The following is a 27,760-nucleotide window of genomic DNA, read 5'->3' on the forward strand; positions in this document are numbered from 1 at the left end:
GTGTACGTATTCTTTTCACTGAACGAGTACGAACGAAACCTCACTTTCTGTCCAACTCCAATCACGTGCGCTATTCGCTTTGCGTATCGGAATGTTCGAACCCCATATCTTATTTTACGAGTAGCCTAATACCTATTCAATTACATTTTAAAATGCCCAGTCACTCGAAGATTACCAGTTATTTCAGGAAATAAAATACTAGCCATATGCAACTCTGTTAGTATGTGTGTATTATTTTTTGCCACACTGAATGGGTTAGAGAGAGAGAAAAGTCATCACACGTGTGTGGTGGATGCTTCATCTGACGGACCTTTCTTTCACAGGCTTTTGGCTGCTTTATTTTTTACTAGCCAGCAGATGGCACTGTTTTCAACACTCGAGTTTTTAGATCTGCTGTAGGGAACGCCTCAGTGCATTATGAGGCTTCATTTCCCCATCCCACAATGACTGACAATGGAACAACTTCTTGTTATTATTCTGGTTATTTACCTACAACATAGTAGCTAATGGATCAGAAGTCTTGCACATTCACAGAAAATAGCCTACTTCTGCAGTGCACGGATAAATAAAGTGGATACAGGCTATTTTTTGTTGGTCACAATTTCAGTATTTCAATAAAATATAGGCCTAGTTAAATGCAGGAAAATGCTGCAAACCTTTGTTGTAGAATGCATTTAACCATGGTAAAATGATTCATATTTGTAGCTGAAATTGTAATCAAATTGAGCAAAATATTATTTTTCAGTGTGGGCCTTTTAAGTTCTTTAGTTAACATAGTTACTCTAAAGTACTAATATGCACCTTTTAGGGGCAAATAAGGATGCTTTCTGACAGTATTTAATATTACGTATAAATGGAACAAAGTTGTCCCTTTAACAGCACCACAGTGACAAGCTGTTGCACATGTAAAGGAACAATTTTTGTACAGTTTTTCTGAAAGTGAAGAGGATTCTGATATTGTGTTTTGTTACAGTACTTAAAGAGGACCTATATGCCCTTTTACATAGTCTTGATTTTGTTTTTGGGCCCTACTAAGATAGGTTTTCAGGCTTTGTTTGAAAAACCTATTTTTGACATGGTTGCAGCACCTCTCTTCCCAGTCTGTCAGTAACTCTCTGTTCCGGCTGGACCAGTGTGTTGTGATTGGTCAAGCGCTTAGAGCGTGTTTCGGAAATGTCACATCTTTTAGCATAACTGAGTTGCAAAACACTACTGACACAATTTAACCAGTTCTTGCCCCTGTTTATACCTTGGGCGGGATTTAAATGAGGGATATTGTGATGTGTACATTCCAGGAAGAAAACTGAAGAACACAATCAAGGCGTTTCAGGTAGTTCAGAAACAGTGCGCAATGATTGAGAAATAACTGCCTTTGGAGTGACTCCAAGTTGAAAATGTAAAAAAGCCTAATAGGTCTTATTTAATATTGTGGCCAAGTAAATGAACAGCCTAGTATGGTAAGGAAGAAGAAAGATGGCAGGAATAAGCTATTTTAAAGTTTACAGAGAGCAAAGCTGTCTAATTTTAACATATGTGGGGTTTGTGTTTCACCTGACGAATGAGTCAACATGAAAACTGTAAATTATACTTATGACCAGGGCTTCTTTATTTTACTTCTCCATTTTTTTAAATCTCAGACTTACAGTATAGTGTTTGTTCAGAGTTGTGAAAATCACCATGATGTTGGGAGGACAGGTTTGATCAACAGTTAAGTGGAAGGAATGCTGTAGCCGCTTCGATTCTGTTTGCTTTACAATTTAGCATGTTGCTGCAATACTGTTGTATTGTGAAACTTCAAGGCAAAAGTAATATAACAATATGTGTTGCATAATAATTTCCTAAAATTGTATGAGGCTATAGGTTGAGTTTTTAGCCTTGGGATGTTATTGCAGTTCAATAATGTATGTGTCAAGTTGATTTACTTGGTAACACTTTACAATAAGGTTTATTAGATAACCTTAGTTAATGTATTAACTAACATGAACTAACAATGAGCAAACATTTGAGATAGTATTTTTTTTAAAAATATTTGTTAATGTTAAATAAAATATACAAGTACAATACAGCTGTTCATTGTTCATGTTAGTTCAGTGCATTAACTAATGTTAACAAATACAACCTTTGATTTTAATAACGTATTAGTAAATGTTGAAATTAATATTAATAAATGCTGAAGAAGTATTGTTCATTCTTAGTTTATGTTAACTAAGGTAGTTAACTAATGTTAACTAATGAACCTTATTGTAAAGTGTTACCGTTTACTTTATAAATGTGATACATTTCCCTATCATATGCCCTGGAATCAGCTCATTTATGAGGAAAAATAGTTTAAATAGAAAAAATAGTAAACACACCACAATGTTCACAATTCACTCATAACAGAGATAAAATTAGGAGTTTTCTTCGAACCATCTCAGGGGAACAGCCACATACATTTCGCAGAACGTGCCGCTGTAATTTGCCACATTTTTAGGGAGAATATGATCCAGAGATGTTTACAGTATGACTCACTCCAACTGTACATGTGTGGTTTTCTTAGAATTTGGGTTTCAAGAATCTTATAATCCGTTCAAAAACGTGTTTGTGAAAATTTGATGCATGTCATTAGACAGATCTGACCTTAGTTTAATTTTATAATCCCACAAGGACAAACTGTTTCCACCTTTAACAGTCTCAGGAAAAACTTAATAGCAGCTACTGTCTTTGGTAGAAATAGCCTTTACAAAAAAATGACCATGGTATCCTGTTACCACCAAAATACCATAGTAATTCACTATTGTTACTACTGTTAAAGGCAGGGTATAGGCAATTTTTCTATAAACACTTTTTGTTTGAAACTCTCTTCACATCACATCTTACAGTATATAGTAAGAGCTCTATAAGTTGTTAACGTTTATTATTATTGTAATGTTATGCTCTTTAAGACATATTTTAACGGCGTCTCTCGTGACGCTTTACAGACTCTGCTCTGGCTGTACATGTTCATGTGTTTTGAAGGAGGCGTGACTTTGGAGACGCTCTGAAGGGAGGGTGGGATCACATGCTTTCAAAGCTATAGCTCCGACATTGTTGTCTACCCTGCCTTTAATCCATCATAAATTAACATGGATCGCATACAGTGCAAGAAACTTCTAATTACTTATTGTGAATAACTAGTTACCATAGTTTTCTTGCAGTAACAATAACTAGTAACTGGGAAAAGAGATAAAACCGAATGATGTCTACATGTCTCTCTCTCTGTCTCTCTCTCTTTCTCTCTCTCTCTCTCTCTCTCTCTCTCTCTCCATAAATATATATATTTATATATATAAATATATATATATATTATCCCTCTTGGCAGAGCATGTCAAATCAATGAAAAATCTGCAGTGATTCATGGAAGTTTGTAATTTTCCAGATGGAACAACAGGATCTCCTGTGGTCAGATGGAGGCTTACGTACTTTGAAATGCAAAAAAACCCGATGGGTGTATTTGATGAATAATAGTCCTCACGGCACTACGTGGCCTGCTGTGGGTATGTTTGGAATGCCACACCATGCATCTACTGACAGACTGCCCGCATGTGCTAAAAAGTCCCTTCCCACTTCTGCTGATTGCTGTCTTTCTAGTCCCAAAAGACAATAATAAAAAAAAAACATTAAAATGAAAATATATATTTATTTATTTTACAATTAAAACTATATTTATATTATTTATATAAGCATTTTTTTTTTATTTAAGGTTTATGGATAAGCATAGTTCATGTGACATGTAATGGTAAAAGAATTCTAAATTAATTTATAATACATTTTTTACAGATTTTGAATGACTGGTAATGGTCTTTTTTGCCCCATTCCCCTATTCCAGCCCCCAAAATCTTTATCTTTATTTAACAGTTTTTGAAAACAAGTTGTTTTTTTATTTATTTATTTTTATCTGTTAGGCCTATCTAATTATTTTTGATTCACTTTTTATTTGCTTATTTTGTAGGGCTCTCATTTAGATTTTTTTTTTTTTTTTAAAGAAAAAATATTTTATATATCTATCTATACATATCTATGCTTGTGTACATCACATTTTACTGCCCTTGATTTATACAGCTTAAATTTTTTAAAAATGCGCTGTGTGGCGATCAAACTGCACTGAACATTTTTCATATCTGATCTCGCGCAGCGCACCAGTGAGCTAGAATCGCACTTGCGGTGTAGTATGCAGTATACAGTATGTAGTGTGCGGCGTACGTGAGCTCTCCATTCCCTGTTTTCCTTAAGCGGGACAGAGGGGGAGGGATGAGCTTCAAATGACGTTACCGAGCCCGTTAAAACACCGAGCGGCTTCGCGCGGACGCATCAGACAGTCAGTCAGCACGCAGAGGGACAGCAGCAGCCGCACCTTCTGTAGACTCCGAATAGCGTCTCATTTATACATTCTGGGTGTTTAATACCGATGAGAACAATGGTCTGAAGAGATTTAAGCGATCAATTCGTGAATGTAATTCCATTACATTCATCTGATCCGCGCGCGCAAAGGGCCGCTTTGGTTTTACCGTCTCCGCAGTCGCCTTCTCTCTGAGAGATTCACGTTCCCATGCGATTCTTCAGACTCACCTTTAAGTGTTTCGTGGATTGTTTTTGAAGGTGCTGTTTTAAATCGGTGTCTTTTTTCTTTTAAAGTCTACTATTTATTTTACAATCGCGCTTTTTGATAAAAACGAACCAACAAAACCGTTGCCAATTTCGCCGAGAAAATCAAACTGCCAACGGAATAAAAAAATAAATAAAATAAAAAAATACATTCGTAAAGAATAACACAGCTGATTTTATTAAATAAAAGGATAAAGGACCAGATCCTGTGCACCTAAAGAGGAACAAAAGGGACATATTGGTGTAAAAAGACAACTGAAACTGACTTAGTCCAAAAACAATAAGAGATCAAATATTTATTTTTGACTGCTGATTTAAGCCCTTCTCGTGAGGAGGTTGATTTGCTTTGTTTACACGAGAGATGGAGAAATCCTCTCTGGACGCAGACTGCGCCCTGAACATGGTCCTGGTGGAGGAGAAGAAGGGCCATCTCATTCCCAATGGAAACGCGCATCAAGGCGTCAATGGGACCCTTAACGGGGGACCCGCGGCCACTGGAGCCATCTCTGCGGTGGAGAAGAGGCAGGGCTACCCTGAGCGAGAGACCTGGACCAGACAGATGGACTTCATCATGTCCTGTGTGGGGTTCGCCGTGGGTCTGGGGAACGTCTGGCGCTTCCCCTACCTGTGCTACAAAAATGGTGGAGGTAAGACTCTCCGCTGCACATTCAGATACCATTCAGTTTAGATGAGACGTCATTAGTCTGTGACGTCACTTGCACGGTGGAAGACACCTCCCGTGTGTGTGTGTGTGACTCATTCATTCATTCATTCATGCACTCAGTGGCTGAACAAAAATTGCAAATCCAAACAATACCTTAAAATAGTAAGCTGTGAACACTGTTGTTTCCTGTTTAACGTCCAGTGGTTTAATGTTGAGGGCTAGTTTTAGTGTCATCAATGTTGTTCGTTAGTCATGATATTAAATAAAAGATTAAATGAAGACATGAATATTGGCAGGCAATATCGGTCCGTCTCTGTTCATAATCTGAATATCATTGTATTATATAAAAAAATAAAACCAAATGGCATTTATTTAAAAGAAAATGTAGCCTAGCACAAACACACTTTACCAGCAAAGTTTTGCTTTTAAAGTTGATTAGTTGGTTTTTAATGATAAAGCAATAGATATACTGTTAAAAACGAATACAAAATGTCTTTTAAAAAGCTTTAGCATTTTTTGTTTTATTCAGTTTAAATACTACTTTGGGGGCCACTAAGTGACAATACAGAATGAATTAAAGTTTAATGGCATTTCAAACTATTTTGTTAAACTGGATTAGTTTGTTAATGATAATTATAAAGCTGGTGTGATTGTCAAATGTGTCTGTACACCAGTTCCCCATGAATTAGCCATAGACAGTAGAAGTGCGCATAGTACGTGCTGGATCGAATGTCTGTAAGATGATCCAGTTTGGCTTTTTTTCACTTTCACTTTAGACTAGTGTCTTAAATCAGCACTCATTTATTATCGCTCACTCTGCATGTACTCTTGTATTTCAGAGTGGCAAATGCAGCTATAAATGGATATTGAAGGTGAAAATGCTCTATGAATGCAATGCATGAAAGCACAAGTAGAGGTCACACATTTCTATGCAACCATTAGAGGTCACACATGACCTGACAAAAATAGCTTTAAGATCAAATTCAGGGTTTTATCTGACAAATCTTGGCTGAGTCTTAAATTTAAGTATATATAATTGAAAAAATAAATGTGTGTAAACAATTTATAAATAGTTTCATTTAGCTTTAGTGCAATTTTAATTTGGCTAACAACATGTCTTTATTAAACACATTATTAAACACAAAGGTGCCTATGATGCTCAAAATGCTGTCTAAGTAGTCAGCTTATTAGGCTTTGGGACACAGCCGTTGTCTAATAATAATAATAATAATAATTAGTTACATTTATATAGTGCTTTTGACTGCACTCAAAGCACTTTAGAAGGAGGGAATCTCCTCAACCACCACCAATGTGCATCATGATCCATCTGGATGATGCGACGGTATTGCACCAGACCACCACACCACACACCAGCTTAATGCTGGACAGGAGACAGAGTGATGAAGACACTCAGTATATACTGTATATGAGGATGATTGGGGGCTGTGATGATGGACAGAGGCCAATGGGCAAATTTGGCCAGCATGCCGGGGTTAAACTCTTATTACGAAGGACATCCTGGGATTTTTAATGACCACAGAGAGTCAGGACTTTGGTTTAACGTCTCATCCGAAGGACGGTGCTCTTTGACAGTACAGTATAGTGTCCCCATCACTTTACTGGGGTGTTAGGACCCACACAGACCACAGGGTGAGCGCCCCCTACTGGCCTCCCTAACACCTCTTCCAGCAGCAACCTGGTTTTCCCAGGAGGGATCCCATCCAGGTACTGACCAGGCTCAGCCCTGCTTAGCATCAGTGGACAACCGGTCTTTGGCTACAGGGTGATAGTTGCTGGCTAATGACGGATTCGAGGAGCATTAGTAGTCATGGTGAGCCTCTCATCATTATCGTCACTGTTTCGCCATTGATTCTCTTTTTTGCTCTATGAGTCATCTTCTGATGGCTATAGAATGTGAAGGCCAAGTCTGGGTAACACTTTAAGACCCCATTAGAAAGACATCCATTGTGTTTGCCTGAATGACGAAGCTGTCTCCCCGTGTCCCCATCGCTCTGGATGCCGTCCAGCATTTGCTGAATGAATGGCCATACTTTTTTGTCTTGATGTATGGGGATTAGGAGTGTAACGGTTCAAATTACTCACGGTTCAGTTTTTATCTCGGTTTTAGGGTTACGGTTTCGGTACGGTTCGGTATGTGTTATGGGACAAATAAGAACAAATTATTCAAATACAAGCAACAGCACAGCTTTCCAGGTACAGACAATGTATAATGTAATCAAACGTAAAACAACATAATCTTCACTGTAGAAACTAAATAAAGATGAATCATTATAAAAGTTACAAAAGCTATTCAGTGAAGAGCAGTGAGTGATTTCCTTGTCTTTTGTTGTTAGATTAACATTAATAACACGTTTCGGATGAGGGCGCACACACACAATCTTCTCATAGAACGATCAAGTTCTTTTTCGCGTCTTCTTGCGCTTGAATGTTTAAATTGGCAAGGCTTAAATGAGTTTAGTTTAAACACAAATAGCAACGTGTGCTGTTCAGATCTCCACTGCACTATAACAGCAAGCTTCCAAATGATCTTTTCTCTGTTAAAATTAGTCTACAATGTTTAAAGTCCAAAGGCATCATGAACTATTTCATTTGGGTATGTAATTTCTCGGATTTGGGTTCAAATGGGAACGCAAGTTAACAGGTTAAGCTATTAGTTGTGTTGTTAAAGCTTATTTATAATACTGTTGAACTTGACAGTATTTTCTCTCTCGTGGCAGTGTCAAAGAAGCCAGAGTCTCAATTGTTGTAATTGTTGTATGCAATGGTGTGACTCATTGGCTAAAAAAGAAAGCAAAACACAAAATAAATACTTGTAAAGATGAATTTGACTGATACATTTTTTTTCAAGGTTTCTATAGACATCGCAATATATCGTTACCGTGAATTCTTTTGGCCACAATAACCGCAGTGTGAAAAATCTAATATTGTGACAGCCCTAGTGTTGTGTTAGTAGTGTGTTGAAACTCGCGGTTGTGGTAAGGGTGTGACTTTTCCGAAGCATGCTCAAAGCGGTTGACCAATCACAACACACTGGTCCAGCCGACCAATCAGAGTACATTGCGTTTTTCAGAAGGAAGGGCTTCATAGAGACAGGAACAAAACAGAGCGATACTGACAGACTGGGAAGAGAGTGCTGCAAAAATGTAAAATATATGAAAAATAATGTTTTTTGAACATTCAAGCATGAAAACCTATTCTAATAGACCCTAAAAACAAAATCAAGACTTAAAAGAGCATAAAATTTCCTCTTTAATGAAAAATTACCTTTATTAAACATTAAGTCGTGGATCATTTGCACATCATAAGCCTCACTGTCGAATCCTGATTACATTACAGTACACATATGGGATAGTTGCAAATCACTTTACAGAATAACTTGCTTAATAGCGGCATCCTCGCTAGATCTTAATTAGAGAGAATGATGAGAAATGACAAACAGAATGAATATAATGCTAGTCTGGATAGTCTCCCACTATCATTGGGAAAATTCCAATATTGTCCTATTCACTTATAGGGCCCTATTTTAACGATCTGAAACGCAAGTGTCAAAGCGCAAGTAACTTTGTGGGCGGGTCTTGACGCTGTTGCTATTTTCCCAGCGGGATAAATGACTCTTGCGCCAGGCGCAAATCTAAAATGGGTTGGTCTGAAGTAGCTTCATTATTCATAGGTGTGGTTTGGGCGTAACGTGAAATAAACCAATCAGAGCGTCATCTCACATTCCCTTTAAGAGCAGGCGCGCTTTGTTCTAAAGCGGATTCCTATTATAATGGCGGATTTGCCAGGCGCGCGCCAGGAGCGGTTCACAGCCAAGGAGAGCAACGCTCTCGTCAGGGACGTTGGGGATGGAGAAACCCACCCAAATTAACTTCGGTTAAAAAGGCGTATGATAATTTGGGTAAATGTGTAAGCTAGATGTATGCTTTTATAATAAATTGTCTATCTATCTATCTATCTATCGTAATAATATATGATTTGCAAAAATGAAAACTGCTGCTTCTGTGTAGATGAGAGAATCAAAGTGTATGCGCGTTGTGCACACGCTACATTGATTATGGCCAAGCATGCGCCCTTAAAATAGCATATGAATAACATGCGCAACGCGCCACTGACTTTAAACTAGTTTTTCCTGGTTAGTGGCGCAATTGTTTTCTAAACCTGCAAAATAGCATGAAGGAACGTTTGCGCCGGAACACGCCTCCTTTTTTGCGCTGAACCGCCCAGGGAGCGCAAGTTCATTCCCTAGTTTAGCGACGTGCTTTTGTGGAGGGAAAAGCGCGCTTTGCGCGGGTGCAAAATAGGAATGATACATGCGTCGGTGTACAAAGTCAATTGCGCTGGGTGCAAGATAGGGCCCATAGACAAATCTTGTCAAGATGTATAACGTTACGCTGAATATGTGAACTGTAACAGTGTTCATGTCTAAAAGCAGTGTTTGTCTTTGGCACTGCCCTGAATTCCTGTTGTGAGTGAAATGTCAAGACTAGGTCAATGTTGTGTTAGCACTTGGGTTGCAATTCTAGTTGGTCTTGATGGATAACTTGATTTCATTGTGTTCTGGTTATTTAGATAGAGAAGATGTCAGTGTGTTTTGGATCTGAAATCTCCACCACCTGTGGTACAGGGGAAAGGTGATGGAAACCAACTGCTGGGAACATTTCACGAAGACCATCAATTCTCCCGAAAACAATAAGTGATTCAAATAAGATGTGCCAGCTTGAGAAATATGAGATGCATGAGTGTCTAGTGAGAATTGGCTGACTCTTAGAGCTCTTCATGCTCAAATACTTTCTTTACCCCCAACAAGGATCTCTAAGGTAACAGAATTACAGTGTCCTGGTACAGGTTTCGAAACACAATGTGTCGTCTTTGTCTGTAAAACTGACAGGATCTTGAATTGTTATGCCAAATCAAATCAGACCTCTCAAAGACCAAAAAGGTCCTGCTGGCAAAAGGAGAGTAAATACGGATCATGTCACACATTCTTTTACTCAGTGTTCACAGGTTGAGTCTGTGAGATACTTGTGATATTTACTTTCCTCACTCTCAGAAGACAAATTTAGCCACAGGTCAAATTCAAACCCATGCAATCTTTTAAGTTTGTCGTAAAAAAAAAAAAAATAGCTCACCCAAAAATAAAAATGATTATATACTGTTATTAACCTGTATCACTGGAAGGAGATGTCCAAGTTTCTCTTTTTCATACAATGAAAGTGAATGGTGATCACGACCCGGCAAGATTAATAAATATTGTAACAAATGTATTTCTCATTGTTAGGTAATGTTAGTTAATACATTAACTAATGTTAGGCAAATGAGACCTTATTGGAAAGTGTTACCAAAAAATATGTATATATGACTTTGGAAGACTTGAAACAAAGTGCATGAGTTTTATTTACTACTTTTATGATGCTTTTATGAATTTGTATGCACTTTATCTACTTTCATTGGAATAAATCAACTTTGACATTCTACTTTTACTTTTTGTGCTCCATGCAAGATAGTGTTTTTTGTTTTTGTTTTAGTAATTTAATTATGTTTTTGACATTTTTATAACTTTTTAAATATTTTTTATTTATCTGTAATTTATTTTGATTTCAGTTTTAGTAATTTTAGTACTTCAACTTATTATATTTCAAAAAGTTGCCACGGTGACATTTTACTTTTTTAATCTAATATTTATTTTTAATTTTATTTCAGCTTTATTTCCATTAAGAAAATGCTTTATTTTTAGTTAAGAATAAGAACTCTGATGCAAGAAACAAAGTCATACAGATTTGGAACGACTTATGGATGTGTAAATAGTACATTTTCATTGTTGGGTGAACACTTAATTTAATATATCGTGTTGCTAAAGCCTCAAGGACAGTGTTTCTCTGCGTCCCTCCATAACTTCAGTTGTTTGTATCTAGAGACTTTGCAGTTTTGATACAGTGTTGCTAATCCGTTTCTAGCCAAATCACTCGTGAGCTAATTTATTTCCCATAGACCTCACAAGAGATTTCTCCACACCTGTAGTGAAGGTCTGCTAATTTTCCTAATTCCCTGTAGAGAACTCAGATTATATTAAAACAGTCTAAAGTTCTTGATGTGAACCACTTAAAGTTAAGAGACCCCCTGTTGTGTTAATCTGTAGGTCAAATCTCTTATACTTGTGAATGTTTGCAGTTTGTTACCGTAACAATTTAAGATTGTTATTTGATAGCAAACAGCCTCATACTGTACTGCAAGATTTTATGGTGGAGGTCATAGGTCACATTAGCTGCCTTATCTGTTTCTTTATACAGCTCTGCAGTCAGTTCAGCGAGGTGCTCACTCTTATGTCTGTGCTGCTATCTAAGGTAACAAATCTTTCATTGAGCCGCTCAGATTGACACTGTGGTGTCGCTAACTCATATACAGAATGTACATGCGAGACGCAGACACAGTCCAGTCTTTCTGTTGCCAGGTGACAGCATTATGTAGCGGTGTCTCAGAGTTAAGAGAGGCCAAGCTGAACAGAATGGTGGCCACATAGTAGATTTATGATCTCTGCAGTAAAGCCCTCTACCCGTCCTTGGCTGCTGTGTCTATAATACGGTATCACAGCGTTTCTAAAATCTCCCCGATCTGACAGTCTTTAATAACAATCTGGCATTGTGATTGTGCTTCAGCACACAAACAAAGCAGATTGGTTTTATCTTCCTGGTATTCACTTTTTTTTTAAGGAAATGTCACGTTTTAAGAAACATGACACAGAAATGTTTGTATATATGCATTGCATTAGATTTGGCCTGCTTTCCATATGTATATATTAGGGGTGTGAATCGTCACTGGTCTCACGATTCAAGTACTATTTAGAACAAACCTAGTAAATACTAAAAGTGCATGAAACTGTCAAGTGTACTTAAGTTACAATAACGCTCACACACTCGCACAAACACAATTGCACTCAACCTGCGCACACTCGCACGCACACACATACAGCCTCGTACATACGCACGCACGCACACGCTCGAAGCCTTGCACGCACGCGCATGCACACACTCGAGCTCACGCTGTAAATTTAAAAATAGTGGGTGCATTTTTTATTACTCGCTTTTGTGTTTCGCCTCCCTCCGCCATTTTACGCTAGCGCGAGTAGCGCGTATATGATGAATGACATCAGAGAAACAGTAGGCTATAATCGATTATGGTCTATGACTGTATCGATGCAGAATCGTCCACGTCGCGATAATTTTAAAATGCATTGATAATATACATACATATGTTTAAGATATAGATTCTAATATATAATAAGGTCAAGTTATTCAGCTGCAGCAATATCTGTATGCGTTTGTCCATATAAGGGTTTTTATTACTCCTGTGAATCTCACTTGTGGACTTTCTGTGCGACGGCGCCCTCTGGCTACGAGTATGAATGAAACATAAATTACACGTGAGCATTATGGAACACATCTCACATCACCCTATTTATTGGTTTATTTATGTGTCATAATCATATGTGTACAGCTCATTTTTAAATATCATGATTATCGCCATACCCCTAATTAAATTTTTATTTATATCACGATGATCATCAATACCAGTAAAACTTTGGCAAAATGTAATTTCCAACATTTCCAAGCCTACAAAGTGGATTTTCAAATTCCTATATTGCAAATGACATTTCAAAATGCGCATTGTTTCAATGTGTCTGTTTCTCAATGGTTAGGCATGAGAAGGCCAGTGATGCCAGCACATTAGAACATGTTGGCGTCTTGCCTAACTGACATCAGTTCCTCGCTCCACATGGACGGGCGATTAAGAAGAGCGTCTGTTAATCTTTTAATCCCCTTTTTCTGACTGGGGCCTAACCGTGGGTGCTTTAGGGTTCAGCCATTGTGTATTAGATTCTCCGTAAATTCATCTTCTTGTTATTTCAATATGCTGACAATTTGTCAATATGCGCTTAGTAGTTTTAATAGTCTAGTTGCAATATTCTTGTTTTAGAGCATTTATTAGGGATTCTTGCTGAGCACCATCACTACTGCTAATACTTACAGTTAGGGATTTGAGTAAACTTTGAATAAAGTATGAAGCATAACTTTTCCTCTTTTTGCACAAAAATGTGCATAAGGACATGATTAATACCTCAAATCATGCAAAACTACATGCATTTTAATCTTATTTTTCCCAAACATGAGCCAAACCTTGCATGTTTTTATTATTCTAGAACAAGTATGATCATGTCAGTTTGTGATATCGTTGTTGTTGTAGTATCTTAAACAAGGTGATAAAAATGGTTTGAGTTTCAGGACTGAGAAAGAATATTATATGAATAAGAATATTATATTATAACATTGCTAACATTGTTCTACATTACAAAGAATTACTAAATCATAATAATGAGCCTTTGAGAGTCTTTACCAAAAAAAGCCAAAAAGGGACTAAAATGAATAATGTACTTATTAATCCAACATACTACATTTCTAGAATAGTGTTTTTCTTATTTGAATGCATGTGGTTCTAGCTAGCCGACAGTACATACTGATGCTGGAGACAAGTCGATTTTCACCTGGTATTACATGCAAACAATATCATTGGCTTCTGAGTGGAGTGAGCCATATGTGTTGACAGAGTGTCCATATCCATCTGTTCTGTAAGGGGGAGGTGTGGGAATCTATATTTATAGCCTCCCCTCATTACCCAAGAATCCAATCAGTTCTGCCTGTGTTTTAAGGGCTGCTCGTTAGAAAGGAGTGAAAGCGCTTCCTGGGTGTGCTTTACAGGATTATGCGAACTTCTCAGCGGGGCTTCGCAGGCAAACTGGCAAACAGGTTTCAGCACCGTTGCGATCGCTAACTCTCAATGCATTTTAAGCCCATCCAGAATAGAAAGCTTAAGGCCGTGTGTCCACCAAAGCGTTTTTAGCCAGCTGAAAACGCTAGGCGCTCTGCTGCAAACGCCTAGCTGTGGGCGCTTGAGAGCGTTTTGGCAGCGTTGCGTTTTTTTCAGTTGAGACATGCTTGTTATGATACGGAATATGCGCGAAAGTGTTACTAGTATCTCATTTCACACATATTTTGTTTCTGTGTTGATTCCATATTAAAATCTCTATACAATGTAATGCATTTTCTCTGGCACTTGTTTTAAATGATTTTGTTCCGTTATTATGCTTGTTGTTGTCATCTGTTGACGTTGTACAAGCATAATGTAGCGGTTGGTCAGTGTGGTATTAGTCCCGCCCCTCCTCCACTGTGATTGGACGGTTAGGTAAAAAGTGACAGAGATGAGCACTGCGTTTTACCCAAAGTTGAACATTCTTCAACTCTCGGCGAAAACGCTTTGGTGGACACACGGCCTAACAAATTTTCTCCACACCTGAGGTGGCTGTCTAGTCGTGAGCTAGTGGAAGTTAAGTAAGGGATAATGTACTGTCAGTGTTCAGTCATTATTGCAAAATACTCCTTTATAGGGTTTATTTTGTATTTCAGCGAGCAGCTGACTGAATAATATCCAGAATTATTACACTGTAAAAAAAAATTATATCATCAGTAAGTTATGACAACAAATGTTTTTACATAGCTTCAACTCATCAAAATAAGTTACACAATGTTCAACTTTTTTCTAAGTTATACAAGATTCTACTAATTTTTTATGTAATATGAGTCAGTTTAATGTAATTTACGTTTAAATGACTTAGACATTCAAGCAACTTTTTTAAAGTGTCTGTGGCTACTCAGCAAATAAATAAATAAATGGACATGAAATGTTGATTATAATTTATTAGCTTTTTATTATTTTAAAATTAAATTAGGTCCCTCTCCTCCCCTGCACCGTCCATCATCTCCCATGTTTCCTCTCCATCATGTACATCTCTGTTGGTGGCGTTGTTTGTGAAAATGTACATATGTCAATTTTCGTCTACAAACTATCATCGCTTGGATTACAACATTACATGCCTACACGTTGAATGTGATTTTTCTCCAAGGAGGGGGAGGAGGGGGCGGGATGTGGGAGGACGAATTACGCTACAGCACTTTTATGATTGTGCTGATTGGCTATAGCTGAGCGGACAGTGTCAATCAATGTATTGGAGAAAACAGCGACCATAAATGTAAAGAAACAAAGTTTATGGTAAATTCGTTCGAATAAGCCCAAAAAAAAACATAGTTTGTGATTTTTATTTAAAAGACTTAGCAAAAAAAAGAAGCCCAAAGTCACGTATCATAAGCAGACTTGGCAACTCTGATCACAATCTCAAAAGTTTGGGGTCAATAAGATTGCTTTTTTTTTTTTATAAATTATTATTATTTTTCAGTAAGGATGCATTAAATTGATCAAAAGTGACAGTAAAGACATTTATGAGGTTAAAAATTAAGAAAATAAAAAAACATTTTAAAATAATTTAGTGATTACAAAAAGTTAGTAATTGATTCGCGATTGATTTTTGATTAGTGACGCACCAGGAATACCCACATCAGTTCTAAATAATAACAGAAACAATTCTAACATTCTAAACATGAGATCTCAAGCAGAAAATGCTACATCAAAATGGCGATTATCAGTTAGTATTACATTTTGGGAAGATGTCAATCCCAATGTGGGATTATTTACCACTGTGTACTTCTGCTGTACTGTACCTACTTCCTCTTGAATTAACTCAGTAGTCACCATTAGGAATGAAACCCTTGGTGTTATGTACAGTATTGGAAGAGAAAGAGCTGAAAAGATTCCTCACTTTTCTGAGAGCATTATATTGAGCACACGCTGACACAGAGTCAGGTGCTCTATGCGCACGACGTCAGCCACTGCAGTACGCGCAAGACTGTGTGTGTGTGTGTGAGTCACGCTTGTTTTATTCCGCTGTAGCTGTGTACGTGTCCACGCATTGACCCGCAGTCACATTCTCATGCATCATCCGCTCACGGGGCATTGCCATGGTGTTCTCTTTTGTTTGCAAATCAACCCGACACTAGCCCACATATGCATATTTTCCTTTTTTTCACAGAGGAATAGACTCACATAGCAGCTGCGGTCTGGAGATCTGTGCAGCACATTGTGTTCGGTGCTTCCTTCTGTAGGCAGTTCATCAAAAGGCTTCTTTCTGAGTCACGAGTCCGACGAAAGCTGTCGTTTTCTGAATGGAAGCCGGGCAGTGCTCCCAAAGAAGCCACTTCATTCATATCAGTGTTTTTAAATTAGCAACAGGGGTTGTTGTTTGATTGTTTTAGATTATCTGGCTTGCATTAGTTCTAAATTGGCCGTGTAGCAGCTAGCCTGCAGAGCTAGCATTATGTAAGCATGTCACTTTGTATAGCGGCGTCCCACTCTGCCTTTTTTTCCATCGTATCCTTTTTTTTCTCTGTCTGTCACACGCACCCATCCTCCCCTGCAGTCACCTCACCGATGATTGGCGGGTGACGTCAACAAGACTTTCATTGAGCATGCCAGCTCTGTTTTCAGTGGATAATCTGCATCACACCGGCGACCAACCCCCTCACTAAGCCGCTACTGTGGCTGTCAATCTCAGATCAGTCGAGCGAAGGTTTATTGCTGCCGACGCGTCAGCGTACTGCCGCAGACCACATGATGAATGCTAATGCAGCCAGCAGCAGTCAAATCCAAACATGTGGAGGTGTTGTGCACAAATAGCAGATAATTCCCTCAGTTAAAATGGTCACCTGTTTTGTAATACTTTAAAGATGTGTAAAATGTGTTGTTTTTTGGGGGTTAATTGGCATTATATGCATCATGAGACCTCAGTTTATGTTTCTAGGTATTTTTTTATTGGACATTATGACATCTTATGACTCGAATGAATGGAAAATGCAATTCTTTGTATTTCATATCAAGTGCTTGACCTTCAAATCGAGCCTTTAGTACACATTTCTTGTCTTATTGTGAATGATTTGTAATTGCATGTTATTCTAACAATTATTCCTATTCTTGCATCAAGATGCAATAACTTTACTTAGGTTGTGAATGTCATTCCATGTTGTCTTTAACATCACTCTCTGTCATTCTCTATTGCTGTGTGTTCACAGGAGTGTTCCTCATTCCCTATGTGTTGTTCATATTTCTGGGAGGCATTCCGATATTCTTCCTGGAGATTGCGCTGGGTCAGTTTATGAAAGCTGGAAGCATCAATGTGTGGAACATTGCCCCTCTTTTTAAAGGTTTGCTCTGCATCTTTATGCATTACCTTACTTTTTTTAAGTTATGATGCTTTTTTAGGTTATTCCTTAAAACATTGCACATGCATTCTTTATTTAATTTAATTTTATAATATATATTATCATTTGAATCCTATTATTTTATTATATTATAATGTATTATATTATAAATTAAAATAGAACACATTAAAAGTAGCTATTTTATGTGTAGTAATATTTTGTATTTATTAATATATAAATGATAATTTATACAAAAATATTATATATAATACAATATTTTATATATTATAATATCTTATCGCCTACTATCACCTGTACATAATATATATACAGTGAAATGCATAAGTGAATACACCCATGCTAAAGTTGACTAAAAAGAGGAATAAAAAATCATATTTTGGAAATTGAACTTAATGCCTTAATTTAAAAAATTAGGAAAAATCCAACCTTTAAGGACACCAATTTTCTTTGTGAATGAATAATGTATCGTAAATAAATAAATGTTCTTCCTTAAAATACATGGTGCATAAGTGAGTACACCCCTATGTTAAATTCCCATAGAGGCAGGCAGATTTTTATTTTTAAGTATTTAAAAAAAAAAAATTTTAGGATACTATGCATCCTGATAAAGTTCCCTTGGCCTTTGGAATTAAAATAGCCCCACATCATCACATAGCCTTCACCATACCTAGAGATTGGCATGATTTTATTTCAGTTAGCCTAAAAGCTAGTTTGATTTGCATTGAGAGATGATCTTATGGAAAGTACCCCATGCCAATCTCTAGGTATGGTGAAGGCTATGTGATGATGTGGGGCTATTTTAATTCCAAAGGCCAAGGGAACTTTATCAGGATGCATAGTATCCTAAAAAAAAATTAAAAAAAATACTTAAAAATAAAAATCTGCCTGCCTCTATTTTACTCTATTTCCTGTCTGAATTCATGATTCATCAGTACATGTTATATAAGGGATACTGTTCACCTGAAGGGGTTTATTTTTAACTGATTTAAGTTAAATGCATTGCGAGTGCTGTTTCATGCTGTCTTTCACTGGTTTGTTTTAGGACTTGGCTTTGCCTCCATGGTCATTGTGTTCTTCTGTAACACGTACTACATCATGGTACTTGCCTGGGGTTTCTACTACTTAATAAAGTCATTCAATTCCACGCTGCCCTGGTCCACCTGCGACAACCCATGGAACTCAGAGAACTGCATTGAGATCTTCCACCACTCCGACTGCCACAACGGCACCATTGGCAACTCCACATTTGGCAACATGACGTGCGAAGAGCTTGCTAATGGGCGTTCCCCTATTATTGAATTTTGGGAGTGAGTGATTGTTTTTTTAAGCCATTCATTTCTCTCTGCAATATTTGAAATGCCTTTGATATAACAACCACTCTTTACAAGAGTTATGTGTTTTTGTTGTTAAAATTTTACTTGCTTTTCTTACTTGGACATGTTGATTTACTGTTAATTAATCCCACATGTCAGAGCCGGTTAAACACATAATTCGCTCACTGCCTATAATGAACCCGTGGCATTACATTTGGTCACGTGGTGCTGCCTGTACAATCTGGATCTGTGTATGAGGTTTATGAATCTACAGGCATTTCATAATGGCTATGCAAGGTGAGATCTCAGATTTGGAAGGACATCTGTTCACAGAGCACATGGATTGACCGTTCAGAACGGCTCATGATTAGTTTTCATGTCATCAGGGACTGTAGACTATACCTCTGGAAAGTCATCACTTTCAAGCTTCATATGAGTTAGGTAGTTATAAATTAAAATAAAACCTGCAATGAAGCAAAACTTTGTGAGTGCTATACAGTGCTTTCATTCATGAATGTTTATCTCCATTTCAGGAACAAGGTTCTGAACATCTCGGATGGGCTGGACCAGCCAGGCGTCATAAATTGGGAAATGGTGCTGTGTCTTATGGCCGTGTGGGTGATGGTTTACTTCTGTGTGTGGAAGGGGGTGAAGTCAACAGGAAAGGTGAGGACACTTCTTCTTTCTGTCTATCTTTCTTTATTTAGTGCTTCTCATAACACGTGTGAACCTTGAAGACAGGTAAAAGCAGTCACGTGGACAGCAGAGAATCAAATACCTGCTCTGCATCTTAAGCTCGGTTACATAACAGTCAGAGCTTATTGTTTACTTGTGTTAGGGAAGCTACTAGCCACTAGTTAAACTACAGTCAAGCTACTTTTTGGAAAAATTGCAAGCTACATTACAAGCTACTAACAATAACTATCTCACTGTTTTGTAAAGAGATGATACATTTTTAAATACACACTACCATTCAAAAGTTTTGGGTCAGTTATGTTTGAAAGAAATTAATGCTTTTATTCATCAAGTAAATCGATGAATAAAGGCATTTATAATGTTACAAAATATTTCTGTTTCAAACAAATGCTGTTCTTTTGTTCTTTCTATTGTTCTATTCATCAAACAATCCTGAAAACAAAGCATCACAGTTGACACGAAAATATTAATATAAGAAATGTTTCTTGAGCTTCACATCAGCATATTAGAATGATTTCTGAAGGATCACGTGACAATGAAAACTGGAGTAATGATGTTGAAAATTCAGCTTTGCGAATGAATCACACGAATGAATTACATTTTAAAATATATTAAAATAAAAAATAGTTATTTTAAATTGTAATAATATTTCACAATATTACTGTATTTTGAACACGAATTGAAGAAAAGACATCAAATGCTGCTTAGGGATTAAAATATGTGATTTTTTATTTTTTTTACTTTTTTATAAGTTCCAAACAAACTAATTCACTAGTATGAATTGGACTTTCAAACGCTACAGTAATTGTTTCTTACTTTCTCTGTGCCACTGTGCTCACTAACAGCTCACTGGAACATAGCATACTGTATATTCCTAGTAATTTCAGTGTAATTCAAACAGCCAGTTGAAACCAACATTTTTATCTTATCTGAATCTTTAATTAACTTTAATTCACTCTGCAGGTCATTTAATATGTTCTTATGTAATCTTACCGTGTTGTTATGCCTCACATAAATTCATAAAAATATGATGTCAAAGACTGCATCTTATGCATCTTATTTCATTTCCCTTGTTTAGCTCAAGTGCAATGTGACTTTCTTGTGTAACCTTGATTGGCATAGCTCCACCCACTGCTGCTTTGTCACAGTAGAGCTGAAGTGAGGCAGAAAGGTAGCCATAGCAACATTATTTGCCATGGGGGTGTGGCGGGAAATATTACAAAGTGCCTTGTCAGGAAGGCTCTGTGAGATTGGTCGGTCACGAGCCAGTGTCTGCAGTGGGACGTGATAAGGTGCTCGTACAAATGGCCAACAGCCATATTCTCTCTCTGGGAGGCGGGATCATATGAGCCCTTAGAAATATAATAACTTCATTTCATTCCTGCTGCGTATTGCTGTGCAGAAGGTCATTCTCGTATTACAACATACCTCCGCTGTGTTACTCCTGTGTGTGCTCAAAGCAGGGTTTAATGTTTCTAGTAAAACAGTAAAGGAAGGTAAATAATGGAATTTAGGTTATCTAAACTTGTTTATTTAGTTAAATATTTAGTTGCCAAATTCATAGTTTTTCATTGATGCAAAGGACACTGTGAGTAAGCGTCGAGTCAAGCTCATTCAGATGACTGACACACACACACACACACACACACACACACACACACACACACACACACAGTGAGCTAATTGGCTATTTCAGAATCTGATTATTTATTACGGGGCACAGATACTAAGTGGCAGATTACCCCAGATTCACAGGCCTCATGGGAATTAAACCCGAGTTTGTTTACTGACAGTATTTTTAGTTCAGGTCTATTTCTGCATCTTTATTACACTTGAAAGTGGCATGTACTGAATCTTAAAGTCTGAGCTGGTAATGGAGTTTTGGTATAGAAGTGTTTGATTTAAACGGCTGTGCATCAGACAGCTATCTATTATTAAAATACAAATGTGTAGTCCTGCAGTATTTGCCAACCCTAAACTTTTGAATGGTATGGGATTGTACAGTACCATTCAGAAGTTTAGTGTTGGTAAATGTTTTTGAAAGAAGTCTTTTATGCTCACCACGACTGCATTACTTTGATCAAAAATACAATAAAAAATAGGAATATTGTGCAAAATAAATTGCAATTTAAAATAACTTTAATAATTAATTTGAACATATTTTTCAACGGAATTTATTCCTGTGATGGCAAAGCTGAATTTTCACCAATTATTACTCCAAACATCAGTGTTACATGATCCTTTATAAATAATCGTAATAGGCTGATTCAATCATTATTGATCAATGCGTTTGAGAGGTAATGGGGGCATTTTTCAATTATATGTCAGGATTCATTATTGTTCTTGTCAGGACTACTAGAGATGACATGGTGCTCTGGACTTTGGACAGACAAAGATGTTAGAATGACGTGGAGAATTCAAACAGCACTTACTATCCACAGCACATCATAAACAGTGACCGTGTTTTTGTCGTAACTGGGCAGCATTGTACTTTTTGAGTTGAGCTCGCCTTCCTGAGGGAATTCAGGCGAGAGTTTTGAAAGAACAATTGAAGTCTGTGAAGAGCTGGGGCTGAGCGGAGTGCTTTAATGTGATGGGCTTGATCTAGAATGGCTGTCCTACTTTTGTTTGTCTATGTGGAGCAATTACTGAAGACTGCCAGCCTCATAAGAACATACAGTGAGCCAAGTCCATAAACCAGCAACACCTGGAATGAGCCGGTCTCATTTAAATGCTCCCTGATAACAATCCGTCTCATATTGTCAGAGTTCAAAGTTCACACCGTTTGGCCACTGAATCAATAAACCTCTCCTTGCAAAAAAAAAAAAAAAAAAATTTCAGCAATGATCTGATAACAGAAGGCAGTGAGACGTGCGGGACATGCTTCTCAGCCTTATTCACATGACAGAATGCTCAGCATGTGACTAACACTGTCCTTGCTGAGACCTGAGAGAGATAAAGAGTATTTTAGAGATGCAATGCAGCAAATTCCCTGATATAAATCTACAGATAATGTTGGCTTAAACTAGATGATGTTATCTAGATTTGATGTGTCTTTCTACGATCAGTCTAGCAAATGCTCTTAAATGCACATAAATGACTAGCAAACAAGGACGTTTATTGAAATAACATTGTCAAAAACTTGATTTTTTTACATTTAATGAAGAAAATATTGTGTGAGTGAATAAATATATGAGTGGTGTTTTCTCATGCAACACCATTCTTGCATGTTGTGGGTGGTTTTCAGGACGTCGCAAAATCATTGCTAGGGTGTTTTGATAATTCTGATATTGTCGAGAAATAGTAGCATCATTTTGCTTAACAAACACGACTTGAGGGTCACGGCTGTTCCACATGCGATGCAGGATGAGTGTGTGGCAAAGTTTAATGCTTATGCTTCAAAAACCCCACTAAAATATTAGCAATATTAACAGTAATAGCCTTAGAAAATGCAAATAATAAGTTAATAAGCTAAGCAGCGAGTTATGTGCAATGAAAACAGTTCAAATGACTGTGTGTCTTTATTTTCTGTTTTTCACAGATTGTGTATGTCACTGCCACGTTCCCATATGTGGTCCTGATTATTCTCCTGGTGAGGGGCGTTACTCTTCCTGGAGCTTATGATGGGATCTTGTACTATGTCAAACCTGATTGGTCTAAGCTAGGAGAGGCACAGGTGAGACTTTTAGTTTTCTCCTTTAGCTTCATACCTCTCTTTGGATGAAATCATCTGATTTGACCCAAATGTATAAATGTAAATTCAATACGCTTCACTCTTTCTTACTTTTCTCCCTCTACTTTCGGTCTGATACACAACACTTTAATTCTGTTTCTAAGCACTTTTCAACTTCTCTCCAAAGTACCTGGAGTCACTTTGAGCTCATATTCAGAGGTGGATCTGTTTGTCTGACTGTCTTTACTCTTTCTGTCTCTCTCAGGTCTGGATCGATGCCGGTACTCAAATCTTTTTCTCCTACGCTATCGGGCTCGGAGCCCTCACCGCCTTGGGCAGCTATAACAGATTCAACAATGACTGCTATAAGTAAGCCTCCGTCACAGCCTTGAACAGACAAGGACACATTTTGTTATGTCGCCTTGCGATCTTTCTGAACCAGTGTGTTTTCTTTTCGAAAGACGTTGTGTCTAGTACGTTTACCCAATCAGAGAGCCCTGACTTTGTGGATTGTGTGGCTGGCAAAGAGCAAACAGCCTCTCACTTTAATAGATCTCAAATTTGCACTGAATCAGCAGTTATTTGCCTTTAATTTAATGTACAAAGCACTTTGGCAGAATATATACATGCATTAAAAATCTGCAATATCTTTTTTTAATCCTGAAAATCCAATAAAAAATATTGAACAAACAAAGTTTGGTAAGAAGTGGAATTTATTTTGATGAAGATTCTGCCCTATTTTTAAGTCATTATTCAAATAAGAAAAATTAGACTAATCAAATAAGCTACTATGAAGTTTTGTAAACTAAAGTGTTCAGCTTTTCGCTCTTGATAAAAATTTGTGTTCAATTAGAAGTGAATGTTATTAGTAAACTACAAAAATAAAACATGCCTCAATATAAATTTTTCCATTTAATATTTTATTCATGATTTATTTGTATTAATTTAAATGTAGAATTATTTTTTATTTTTTAAGTATGAAGTACTAATGATTAAATAATTGGTTTTGTTAATTATGAAATAGTTTAATTATTAATAATTCTAAATAAATGAGTGCATGTAACCACAGTTCAAGTGGTTCTGTGCATTAAAGTACATGATATCTCTGAAATCATGAAATCATGTTATTTAATGCAGTATACTCTTTAATGAGAGAAGTAAACTAAGAGAAGATATAATTGATAGTAAGGTGACATTATTATTATTATACATTATGAATGCATTTATGGCATAAAGATTATAACACTGCATACGGTACATATGCTTCATCAAATGTGTTACACAACCACCTGGCATTAACACACATGCCACAACCGAGCTGCAGTTAATGTGTTTTTCTTCTCTTTTCAGGGATGCTTTTGTTCTGGCTTTTATTAATAGTGGCACCAGTTTCTTTTCTGGTTTCGTGGTCTTCTCCATCTTGGGTTTCATGGCCTCTGAGCAAGGTGTGGACATCTCTAAAGTGGCTGAATCGGGTAAGAGTCTACAGTAATTTCTTCAATACAGGTGACAGATTATGTATGTACTATAATGGGAAGTAAGACAAACATATGTATATTTTTAAAGCTTTTTGATGTGTGTGCCACCCAGCCCTGATCTTAGTACCAGGCCTGAAACAACGTGCCTCTTAATGCAGGTGTTCAATAATTCACTTCCACTTGTTTTTAGTTCACATAAGCATTGCTGACCTGGGGCTGGTTCTTGTAAATCATTTATGAGATCAATATTTAATGCAAGAAAGATCTGCTGAAAATGAACGAAACATGCATTGTGTGAGTCATGAACATATGTGCTATGATGACGTTATTCTATTGTAAATGAATTTCAATGCAGTGTGACATGTGACTTGTATTGTGTATTACTATAAATGTTTATTGTTGGTTTGACAGTATCACTGAAAACAGAATGTCAATGAAGAGCGTGTTTATATTTATACACAATGATATTTGCTCTTAGTCATATTACTGTGAAAGGGAGCAGACAATTAGCAGTTCGTTTTATGTGTGTGTGTGTTTGTGTGTGTATGCATACTTTTTTGTGTGTGTTATGAGTTTATAATGGTAAATAACAGATAATGGTTCATGAATTAACAACAACTGTATGTCACTCATTTTTGTATTGGGTGGAATAGTGTGTGTGTGTGTGTGTGTGTGTGTGTGTGTGTGTGTGTGTGTGTGTGTGTGAGAGTGTGAATGTTAATGTTAATGTTAATGTGTCTGTTCTGAATGGTGTGTGTGTGTGTGTGTGTGTGTGTGTGTGTGTGTGTGTGTGTGTGTGTGTGTGTGTGTGTATACGTGTGTGTATGTGTGTGTGTATGTTTGTGAGTTTTTGCTATCACAATTAGTGCAGTTTTCTTCCTGTATGCTGTGTCCTCCATGAACACAAACACTTTATGAGGACTACATGATTCCCAGAATGCAATCCCTCGATTTGCACACATAAAAGCAGACATTTATTGGCATTTCAAGTCTAATCTTTATTTTGTTTATGTTACCTATAGTGAAATACTGATCATTCTAATAGAAATGAACATCACAGACTAGACTAATGGTATGCGGCATGAATTTATCTCTCATCTGTGCATGCAGAGCAGGATGTGCAGGATAGGCTCATCTCACGCATGCAGAGGTGTTACTGTAGCTCATAACACATTGGCCTACATGTTTCACATTTAAGTGTGAATACCAGGCCATCTGTCACATAGATTTTTATGAAGTTATCACTAATGATCTGTACATAACATGACTATCCTCCAGAATTGGCACTAGATTCATGTCTTTTTTACAAAAAGGAAATATATGCATAAATGTCTTTATAAAATCTGTTGCATAAAGAAAAAATGCACACTATAATCGTTTTTCCCTTTGAAGATTTCGGAAATCACTAAATATCCAAAAAGCGACGGTTAGCTGAAGGTCATTTATGTTTTTTAGCCATCATCTTCATACACTGATTTTATTTTATTTTTTTATTTTTTTAAGAAAACAGCGGTTATTGGAGTATGTTTTATTAGAAAATTCTGTTTCAGTCTTTCTTATTTCAAAATTTCACATTTAATTCAATGTGTTTCTTGTTAATAATTTGTGAAATTTACTATTACTACTCATTTCTGAGAGAAAATTGTTTCAAAGCAAATATATATATATATATATATATATATATATATATACATATATATATATAGTATATATATATATATATATATATATACTGTGTATAACTTTTCTATAGACACATGGACATTAGCATAATTAAGATATAATTTCGTGACATTAAAATCCTTTAAAGCTTTATTAAGAAATTACTTTTAATAAAGGCTTGCTAATACCATTTTTTACAAGCAACATTTTACAATCTGGCTGTTAGAAAACTGAACAGTGTTTTCTGTAGAACTAAAGATGATATTTGATAGAAACTTTAGATTTACTGACTCGTCGGCCCATCATCTGCATGCATTTGCATTTAACTGGATTTTTAATCAGTAAAATGAACAATATCATAATGAACCTTTGGGCATGACATTTAAATAACATTGATGTGTACAAAAGTTATACAAATTTAATTAATCAAAATGAAATAGTTTAACCTCCTAAGCATCTAAGAAATCTAAGACTACCCCCCCCCCCCCCAACCCCCCCGCCCCAAAATAAACCTCATTAGACCTGGTTTAAAATTGTAGAGTTTTTCAATTGTTGCTGAGCTCCATTTTGTGTAAATGGTATTACTCTTTCTCCTGCATAGTAAATTAGTACTGTCATTTTAAAATCAGTTTCAGCTGTGCGGTGGCACAGAAGCAGTGCACTGGTTTGTTGAGGCTCAGTAAAGGACAGCATGTTCTTGGCCTGAAGGAGACACACAGAAAGACTAAATGACTATGAAGTGATAACATTTTTGAATAACCTGGCAAGATGCCACTGACTTTATACCCTCACGTCCTTGCATTTAATGAATTTTCATATCGCAGCTTTAATGTGTTGTTGATATCCTACCGGTGTACTGCATATTTTAAAGGGGTCAAATCATGTCCATGCTCTTTTCACTGGGCTTTTCATAATGCCAAGTTAAGTTTAATATTAATGTAAATATTAACAAATTAAATTGAATGTAGCTAGTCATGACTGAGATGGCATTTAAATCAAGTCACATTTATTTAGCAGCTTCACAATGTTTCCATCCTCCTATTTTTATACAAATTTTGGGTTAGCGGGAAAAGAAACACTGGATGGACACACTAAGATGCACATAAATTCTAAAAATGCTCAATTGAGGTGGAAAATTTTTCATCCATTTTTCAAGACATGCACATAAACTAGTTTGAAAACGTGTTTATAAATCTATCAATGCGCAACAAACACTTACATGACTTTGCCTCAACAGAGGATGTGATTGCATAACTGGACTAACCAGAGGATCAGTTTCATTGCACAGCATCTCAAATGTTGGTTTGGTCATTGTGAAATGCCTGAGCTAAAGTCTGTCATCAAAATGATTTGGTTTAATTCCCTCCCAGAAGTGTCTCACACTTTTGCATTTATAAACACCAGGCATCCAAATGCAAGATAACGCTCTCAAGGCTCCAAATGCAAATGAGAGCGTTCATTGTGTTTCGTCT

General features: G+C 36.8%; 1 protein-coding gene across 4 annotated transcripts in view; it reads left to right on the forward strand.

Moving 5' to 3' along the window:
- The first annotated feature begins 4,178 nt into the window (after positions 1–4,178).
- The window catches only part of slc6a8 (solute carrier family 6 member 8), a 41,730-nt gene continuing 18,148 nt past the window's right edge, over positions 4,179–27,760 (forward strand). For 2 of the 4 annotated variants that reach the window (XM_084138595.1, XM_084138596.1), the window contains exons 1-7: positions 4,180–5,270; positions 17,317–17,448; positions 18,509–18,773; positions 19,313–19,445; positions 23,017–23,151; positions 23,414–23,517; positions 24,499–24,623. In XM_084138595.1, the coding sequence (XP_083994721.1) occupies positions 4,985–5,270; positions 17,317–17,448; positions 18,509–18,773; positions 19,313–19,445; positions 23,017–23,151; positions 23,414–23,517; positions 24,499–24,623 (1,180 nt within the window). In that variant the 5' untranslated portion in view covers positions 4,180–4,984. Of the gene's footprint in view, positions 5,271–9,928; positions 10,126–17,316; positions 17,449–18,508; positions 18,774–19,312; positions 19,446–23,016; positions 23,152–23,413; positions 23,518–24,498; positions 24,624–27,760 lie in introns of those variants that run through there. The other 2 variants (XM_084138597.1, XM_084138598.1) reach the window with 2 other exon arrangements.

Source organism: Abramis brama, assembly GCF_963993115.1.
Source record: "Abramis brama genome assembly, chromosome: 16".
NCBI lineage: Eukaryota > Metazoa > Chordata > Actinopteri > Cypriniformes > Leuciscidae > Abramis > Abramis brama.